Genomic DNA, 9,274 nt, shown 5'->3' with positions numbered 1-9,274 from the left:
TGACAGAGGGGCCAGTGAACAAGTGAGGCTTAAGAAAAGGCTGAGGTCACCAAATTCCCGACAGACCTCATGAAGGTGAAAGGGGAAGGCATGGAAAATTAACTGGTCTCTCTTTAATTCCAGTAGGTGCTTCCGTGTTTTCTCTCCATGATGTTGACTAGTTCCGATGCTCCCGATCATGTGGCATCTCTGGGAGCCATAGCAATGCAATTAATCATCAGTGGCTACTCTCACGAGCATCCCTACGAGGCTGTGGAAGTAGGGTCTGTCTTCCTGTCCCCAAATCCCTCTGCAGAAGCCCTGGTTACCACCTCCTAAACTCTCCTTCAGCCTACGGAGGCCATTGGTGGTCCTAAAGCACCTGCCCACCTGAAGAATGGTGGAATTCTTTGGAAAAACGTTTCTGATGGGATGCTCAAGTGCCAGGCATGAATGAGTTGTCAGATTGAGTAAGGAAGGCCATGCCTCACCTGTAGTTTTGTAATTCTGCATCGAGGCCAGACTAGCATTCCGAATGTTACTCCTGTCAGTGCCTGGCCTCACAGGTCAGTGAAAAGCCAGCAATAGCCCAGGGGCCAGTCATGGGTGGGGTGGGGTATATTCACCATTCCAGCCTTTCCTAGCTTCAATCCTCAGGGCTCGCTGGCTGACCTGGATTCCTCTAAGGCCACAGAGTGCTGAACCGTTAGTCCTCTACACCCCAGCGGGGACGTCTGTTCAGTGAGCGGCTGTGCTGGCCGTTCATGAGGCATCACGGCAACCTTCCTGGCTGTCTCCTTACAAGATGCCAGGCCACAGCCAGAGGGTGGAAATCCCGGGAGCTGGGCAAGTGGGCAGAACCTCTCCGGAGCTGCTGGACCGGCAGCTCTCCATTCTGTGGCTCCGGCTATCGCCGCCGTGTCTCACCTAGGACACAAGGTGGATGTGAATTCAAGGCTGGCAGAAGCTCTCAAAAGCACTGAGGAATTCACCTGGATGCATTCATTAGCTGCCTCGGGAGTCTGTTCCCTAGGCAGATTCCTCACAAGCCCAATGGCAGAGCCCTGCAAAGCTTTCATGTACACATTCCGAGGGCAAGGTTCCCCTGGATCTGAGGGAACCCTAACCAGGCTCCATCCCTCAAGAGCTGTACCTCAAATGGGAGACCAGCCAGTATTTTGCCTTTTCAAGTTTTTATTTTTATACATTTTTTTGTATTAAAAAGAAAAGCATAATTACCACAAATTACAAAGGACTAAAGCAGGACTAGAATAATGAATGAATCACTTCAGCCTGGAAAGCAGATACTCTCAATAATATTAATGTTATAATACAAGCTCATTCAAGTATTTTACATTTTTTTTGTCCTTTTAAATGTGATATCCTAGCACATGGTAAAGATAATGTACTATGAGCATAAGGTGGAACCTTCTCCGCAAAGCCAGATGACAAGTTTTCCTCTCCAGTGAGAAATGGGCTATAAGTTCTGATCTTCTCTGCCTCTGCCATCAACATGGCTGCAGGAGAGCGTGGGGGCTGGGGCAAATTCAGGGACCCTTCCACACAGGACATACTTTGGGTCCCACTCACGAGGGCACCAGATGATCCAGACCACTGTACCCAGGCTTTTTGGCAAAAACCAAAACCAAAACCAAAACCCACCCCCACCCGCCCTCGCCCCTCCTCTAGTCGTCTTTCTTGCCCCTCCTCCCCACTTCCAGGGCCTTCTGAGCAGCTTGCTTTTGTAAAATCAATCAGGAAAGGGGGGGAAAAAAAAGAGCTACAATGGAACAAAACAAAAACATTAACACCTTTGACATGGGGGCTCAGCACCTGGACCTGAGCCCCGGGGATCCAGGCTGGGGCAGGGCCAGGCAGCCACTCTCTACTGGTAGTGCGTTTGCTCCCAGGGTCAGAAGAGGGCGAGAGAAACCTGCCCCTGAGCAGGGCTGAGGCACACAGACCTTGTGATGTTTGATGCCCAGAGGTCGTATTGGCGTGGACCAGTCATGGAAGGGAACAGGATGAGCAGAAGGGTTTGGGCAGGCTGCTGCTTTGTGTCTCAGGTCTTGGACCCCCACGGGAGGGTGGTGGGTGAGAAGCGGCAAGCCCCGATGGCTCTGGCCGCTCCTGGCATGCCTGTCACAGATACGTCGGTCCTAAATTCAAGTGTCTTCAGAAAGTGAAGATGTAAACTACTCTTTGCAACATTAACTCCTAACATGTTACAAAAAAAAAAAGGGAAAAAAAAAAAACAAAACCCTCCCCCCATCCTCAGCCTGCGTTGAGATGAAGTCCTCACCTCCCACCCCGAAGGGGCTTCCTCTCTCTCGGGTGTCTGTGGGAGGATCAGAGAGGGGATGGCAGCCCCCTGGCCTGGGAGAAAACTCTAGGTGAGAAAAGCCTCTCTGCACACCCCCAAGGCTTCCTTGTGCCCCCAAACCCAGCAGAGGACAAACATTGAGGTTCTATGGTGCTGGATACAGTACAGGGCTGAGCGATCCGAAGGAAAGGGGGTAAAAAGGGAAGAAAGAGGGGGTGCAGGAGTCCGGTGTCTGGTACCACGTGGGGCAGGCACCAGACAGCAGGGAAAGGCCCAGATCCCACTTTCAGAGCAGAGACCAGACACTCATCCTTGACTCTCGAGACCAGCGGGTCACATCCGAACCACTGGGAGGGCAGAGGTAGGGAAGGGCACAGGCTGAAAGCAGAGGGCAAGCCCATGCCAGCCTGGGATACTGTCCCCTGCTCCCAGTCTTTGGGCCGACGAGTGTCAGCGGTGCAGCGACCCACCATCAGCTTCTCTGTGCCGCCCCGGCCCCGCCGGCGGTGAACGCGCCACCACGGCCGCAGCCGGCACACAGCTCAACCTGTGGGGGTCAGTCCTTCGTCACCCTCCCCAGCGTCGAGTGCCAGGAGAACTCCAGCCGTTCCATTATCACTCACAGCCCAACCCAAGCAGTCAGTGGCTGGAGGAGAGGAGTCAGGTATACTCTATGTCCACATATACCTTCCTGCCGCGGGGCTTCTCCAGCTGGCAGGATTCCCCCCAGCCCCCAAACCCTCCTCATCCCTCGTTCCCAGGCAGGGTCAATTGGAGGGTGGGCAGAGGTGGCTCGCAGAGGGGGGATGCAAGATGGGGAGACCCCACCAGACCCGAGGGAGGAGAAGGGCATCCTTCTCCACCTGTTCGGAGACAAAGCCTCCTTGAGGTCTCAGATCTTTCAGGGCAACACATTTCCAAGCCTCAGCTGCCAGGTGTTCGCCCTTCCCCTCGGAGGGGGGAGACGGTCATGCTGGGGCCAAGTGTGTCCCAGGTCCAGGCCAATGCTCTTCTTCAACAGTTTGAAGCCAACCTGGCCTTGGGGTCCCAAGGGTAGGATGAAGGGTGTCATGGCAGGACGGGGCCTGTCACGAAGCAACAGCAAGCAGAGCGAGGACACGACAGTGGCAGCAGAGTACAGACACAGGACGTCAGCTTCCAACGATGCAACAGCAGGGGTATTCCGGGCACGGCTCTCACTGGAGCCGCCCCCAACGCTCTTGCCTACAGGCAGGAGGCACTGTACATGCAACTCAGTCCAGAGAAAGATTCTAGCCAAGCCAGCCCAGGCACGTCCAGAGAAGGTGTGAGCTCTTCGAGGCGACTCCGCCGAGGAAAACAGGCATTTGGGTATTTCAGATTCCCGCTCCACAATAAGGCAACTTTTAAAAAAATATTATTTCCAAGAACAAAACAAAACAAAAAACAAAATCCAAGGGTAGGGGAAAGACATCACTTTCTGTGGATTAGGTGGGGGTTTTCGGATTTATTTTTTTGGTCTTTTATGGTCGATTTTGTCTTTTTTTTTTTTTTTTTCCCCAAGGATGGAAAGGTCAGAGAAAAATAAAATAAATCATCTTTCAATAGTCTTTTCTGGTATGAGCAGCGTCTCTCTGGGCTGGGGAGTAAGGGGTATGGGGAGAGGGGGGTGGGGAGAGGATGAAACCTTCCCCCGCCCCCACTTCTAGATCCTTTGGTTTCCTTCTCCCAGAAGATGGCAGAAGGGCATGGTGGGGACAGCAGGGGGAGAACATGGTGATGGCAAGCCCCAGATGATCAGGGGGCTGGTGCTCGTGGGGCCCAGGGACGCTGCCAGAGCCTTCCATGGGACAGTGCTGGGCAATGGGGCCCACAGGGCCTTCTTGTGGGCTGCATAGTTGGCTTGAGGGGGAGCAGGAGGAGGCTGTGGGTGGGAACCAGGGTGGCGGCCTACCAGCCGCGGGCAGGGCTACAGAGTGATTTTGGTAATCCAGACGAACTATCAATAATTTAAAACTTGATATATATATATATATATATATATATAAAAAAAATCTCCCCCCTTTCCCTCCCCCCCTTAGAAGCTAGGATGTGAAGAAGAGTCATGGAGAGAGGAGGGGGAAGGGGGTGTGTGGAGGCTCCTGCCCAGGGGTACCTCTGATAGCCCAAATGGTGTACATGTTGCTACTCAGCACGAAGGCCCATTCTAATGACTCTAGGCCTGTCCCTTCTCTGTCCCCTCTCCTGGGACTGGGCACCCCCATGGACTTTCGCCCACCCCCTCACTACCCCCCACCAAAACCCCAGGGCTAACAGGCTTTTCACTTTCCCAAAGTCTGTGTGTCCGAGTGCTGGCTTGTCCATTTGGCATCTTCCCGGATGGGCTGGCCAGTGGGTGGTGTGGGGGGTTGGCTGATCATGGTGGTGGGCCTGCTGGAAGACTGGGAGGGGCACCGCTTCCTGCCCTCGCCGCCGCCACCTCCTGCCGCCACTGGGTGTCGCTTGTGGTTGCCCTCCTCACCCATGGGGGGCTGTAACAGAGGGAGTCACAGGTGATTAGGGGCCACTACCCACACCCCCTTCCTTGCCAGGGCTCTCTGGAGACTTCCTACCCCCAAATGCAGATAATAGGTATAACCTTAAAAACAAATTACCAGTTTTATGAAGCACATCTCCGTGCCAAGATGCCCAGCCCCATGCTATTTTCTGCACATTCACTCATGAGGCTCTGCACCGCCCTTTGATGGAGACACGATCATTGCAAAAGTAAAGCACAAAGAAATAATTTGCCCAGGGTCCCATAGCTTATAACCGGTGCCGACAAAATGTGGACTCGACCCATCTACCTCTGAAGCCCAGGCCCTCACCCACACAAGTCTCTGCTCCCTTTCTGAGAAGGGACGATGCGTGGCATGTGGCATGCAGTATGCTGAGACGTCTCCACTCAGAGGGCCCAGATGCTCCTGGGGACTGCCTCATCTCCTTCTGAGCCCTAAAGAGGACACTGACCTAAGAGTCAGACCATGATCCAGTCTGGCCTCACGGCTACCAAAGGTCCAGTGACCTCGAGGACATTTCCTTCCATTTCTGGGGGAGAAAGCTCAGCCTTCTTGTCCCACCCTCCACAGGTCTTCCTGCTACAAGGCTTCTCTGCATATGTGCCCCCCATCCGACCCCCAAGCGAGGAGGTACTCAGGGATGGACGGAAACAGATTCATCTTTATCCTGGGAGGGCTGAGCCGCACTGCCGCCATCTCACTGGGTGGCTGCGGGCTTCCATTTACCCACCGGTACAGCAAGAGCAACAATAAACCCTGCCTCCTCACCACATTACGAAGCTTAAAGGAGCTCAATATAAAGCGCCTAGCACAGTGCCTGGCATACAGGAATCACCCAATGGCAATTTCCTAACACACGTAAGGACTCTTACTGCTATCTACTTATATTTGTCTTTTTGCTAAAAGGTTTCAAGGGAACAAGATGACCAGCACAGCTCTACTACATTACAAACTCTCTGAAAGAAAGAAAGTCTCACTCATCTCTGGAGTCCCTGAAGCACTCAAAACAGACATCCATCACTCTACTGCTTCCCTGGATATGCCCAGTAGCAATAGCCCTGACCCACCACTGGATGGCACCATTGAGTCACTGCGCCAAGAAGAGAGGGCTGGCGGCGGTGATGGTGGGGTGTTAAACCTAACTCATAAACTTCTACGGTTGGAACTGGCCTCTTCCAGAAAAAGCAAGGAAAGAGAGAAAAGACCCAATTTACCTGGGTACTCATCCCAGTCAACTAGTAAGGGCTGACCAGGGCTCACCAGCAAGGAGGGGTAGGAGACAAAAGGGAGAGACCATTATGATATTCAGCTAGCTATAGGACCATGGGAAGGAGGGAGGAGCAACCATACCACCCCCTCCAATTAGCTGTCAGTGTCCACTTCTCATCCTCTATTGTACAGGTGAAGACACTAAGGACCGATAGGGGGAAAGGGTCCCTAGGCTAGTGGCACAGCTGGGACCAGAACCAGGTATCCTGATCTCTGGTCCAGTTTTCTGCCCAGGGGAGGGGTGAGAAAGATGAGAGACTTTCACTCACATCCACTCGGAAGTCTTCGAGACGTCGGAATTTGCCGAGGTATTCTTGAAGTTTGGGGTCAATGTCCAAATTTTTGGCTTTGGAATATTTCAAGAAGGCCCAGAACTTCTCCAGTCCATAGAGCTGGCCTACAGGAAAGAAGAGGCAAAGGTAGAGTGAAGGTCAGAGAGAAGCCGGACTGGTGAGGAGTTGAGAATAAAGAGGCTCAGGAGAGCAGGAGGTGGGATGTGACTGATACACAGGCAGACCCGGGTTGACCCGGGCAGGGAGAAGGGAAAGAAGACCTGGATGACCAGGCCTTGCAGAGCTCCAACTCTGGCTCTCACCAGCTTCATAGTCCTTCACTGTTTCCTCCTGAAAATCCTTGAAGATGTCCAGCCGGAACTTCTTTTCCAGGCCGTAACTGTAGTATCGAAAAAGGCACTCCAAACCATATCTGTAGAACACAAGCCAGTGATATTGGGACACAGTTTCTTTATTTGTAAAATAAGGAAATGCACCTGCATTATATATGAACTAGGAAACCGTTTAAGCACATGGATTATCAAGAAAATGGTAACTAATCTTTAAGAAAGCTAACATTTAATGCTAGTCTAAGTGTAGTCTAGCAGCTTATGATTTGCCAGGGGTCAGTAAACTCCAGCCAAATGAACAAGGGCTCCCTGCCCACACTCATTTGTTCATGAAGTGTCACTGGCTGCTTTGTGCTAGAAGAGCAGAGCTGAGTAGTTGTGACAGAGACCCCCCACCCCATGTCCTGCAAAGCCTAAAATACTTCTCATCTGTCCCTTTACAGAAAGTCTGCCAATCCTTGGGATGAGCTCTCTACAAAGTCATGTGACTGCGTCAATTAGTAGGTCTGCTTATCTGACTTCAGAAATTTTATTTCTGGGGCACCTGGGTGGCTCAGTCGGTTAAGCATCTGCCTTCAGCTCAGGTCATGATCCCAGGGTCCTGGGATCGAGCCCCGCACGGGCTCCCTGCTCAGCGGGGAGCCTGCTTCTCTCTCTCCCTCTGCCTGCTGCTGCCCCCCTGCTTGTGCTCTCTCTCTGATTGGGTGGCTCAGTTGGTTAAGCGACTGCCTTCGGCTCAGGTCATGATCCTGGAGTCCCTGGATCGAGTCCCGCATCGGGCTCTCTGCTCGGCAGGGAGCCTGCTTCTCCCTCTGACCCTCCCCCCCTCATGTGTTCTCTCTCTCTCTCTCATTCTCTCTGTCTCAAATAAATAAATAAAATCTTTAAAATAAATAAATAAATAAATAAAATCTTAAAAAAAAAAATAGTATTAAAAAAGGTGCAAAATAGTATCTAATAGAGGCTATCCTCTGTGTAAACAACAGGCGCCAGGTGGGAGACTACAGGGATATCCTTGCTTACACAAGTGAAGTATTTTTAGGAAAGGCCTCAGGTTTCTGACCATGCTCACTATCTGTGGGGAAAGGAACTGGAGGCAGGTGGACAGGGATGAGGAGACTTCTCATGATATAACCTTTGACCTCTTTGCATTTTGAACCATGTGAACATTATTACTCATTCAAAAATCATCATCTTTTTATAAAGTATATTTGGGATACACACAAGAGATTTCTGGTTACACTTCTGGAAGCAGACCCACCAGGGACCCCTCACCCCCTGCAAGCACCAGCCAGACCCCAACCCCCCAGCCTGCACCCCCACATGCCACTCACCTGTAGCCTTCTTTGGCATCCTCCAGAGCCAGCTGCTTAAACTCCTCATACATCTTCTTGTTGAAGTGATCTCGGAGGAAGAAGGACCAGAAGCGGAACAGAGTGTTCATCTCCTGAGACTGGCCAATGCCCAAGCGTTTCCGCTCTGATGGGGGAGGTAGGAGGAAAGACTGATCAGGGTCACACTGCCTGTGATTCAGGGGACAAATGTTCTTGGGCTCAAGGACTCTGGTCCTTTCTCCTATACTCCCTCCCCTCCCAATTCCTTTGCTCATCCCCTGTCCTTTTGGTCTTTGAAGAGACAGTTACTGAGCACTATCCTATGTCAGGCCCTGCTGCTGGGCACTGGACCTGACCTCAACACAAGCAGGTGGCATCAGCTTCTAAACCAGGTCACCGGGGTCTAGCTGTTCACCTCAAATACTCCTGCTTGCAAGCGTAGTTAGAACAAGGAAAAGCATGAACAAATAATTTGGCAATCCAACAACTTATACTCATTACCAATCATTATTTTCAGAGTCCTAGAATATTAACAATTACAAAATGGTAACATTAAAAATACACAACACCAAAGCACAAACAACAAAAGAAGAGATATATTTAGTATCATTAAAAAACCTAGTGGCGCCTGGGTGGCTCAGTCGTTAAGCATCTGCCTTGGACTCCGGTCATGGTCCCAGGGTCCTGGGATCGAGCCCCCCATCAGGCTCCCTGCTCATCAGGGAGTTGGCTTCTCCCTCTGCCTGCCGCTCTGCCTACTGTGTTCTCTATCTCTGTCAAATAAATAAGATCTTAAAAAAAAATTATAAAATAAAAAACTAAAAACCTCTGTGCTTCAAAGGACACTATCAACAAAGTGAGAAAACAACCCAGAGTGGGAAGAAGTATTTTCAAATCATGAATCTGATAAGGGACTTGTACCTAGAATATATAAAGAACTCTTATAATTTAATAATAAAGACAAATAATCTAGTTAAAAAGTAGGCAAAGGATCTGAATGGACATTTCTCCAAAGATACACAAATGGCCAATAAGCATATGAAAAAAAATGTTCAACATGAACAGCTATTGGGGAAATGCAAATGGAAACCACGAGGAGGTATCCCTATCACCTCACACCTATTAGGATAGCTATCATCAGAAAGATAGACAGCAAGTGTTGGGAGGATGCAGAGCCATCAGAAACCTCATACTTTCTGTCAGGAACAAC

At 50.9% G+C, this 9,274-nt stretch overlaps 1 protein-coding gene across 3 annotated transcripts in view; it reads right to left on the bottom strand.

The window, feature by feature from the left end:
* Positions 1 to 1,155: 1,155 nt before the first annotated feature.
* LARP1 (La ribonucleoprotein 1, translational regulator) overlaps positions 1,156 to 9,274 on the bottom strand; it is a 52,476-nt gene continuing 44,357 nt past the window's right edge. For all 3 annotated transcript variants that reach the window (XM_081826220.1, XM_081826218.1, XM_081826221.1), the window contains 4 exons: positions 8,065 to 8,209; positions 6,704 to 6,813; positions 6,378 to 6,505; positions 1,156 to 4,812 (listed from right to left, as the gene is read on the bottom strand). In XM_081826220.1, coding sequence (XP_081682346.1) covers positions 4,603 to 4,812; positions 6,378 to 6,505; positions 6,704 to 6,813; positions 8,065 to 8,209 — 593 coding nt within the window. In that variant the 3' untranslated portion in view covers positions 1,156 to 4,602. The remainder of the gene's footprint in view (positions 4,813 to 6,377; positions 6,506 to 6,703; positions 6,814 to 8,064; positions 8,210 to 9,274) is intronic.

This window comes from Leptonychotes weddellii, chromosome 7 (genome assembly GCF_054177405.1).
Source record: "Leptonychotes weddellii isolate Sample4059 chromosome 7, ASM5417740v2, whole genome shotgun sequence".
NCBI lineage: Eukaryota > Metazoa > Chordata > Mammalia > Carnivora > Phocidae > Leptonychotes > Leptonychotes weddellii.
The sequence above is the reverse complement of the archived record's forward strand: the minus strand, read 5'-3'. Positions and strand labels throughout refer to the sequence as shown.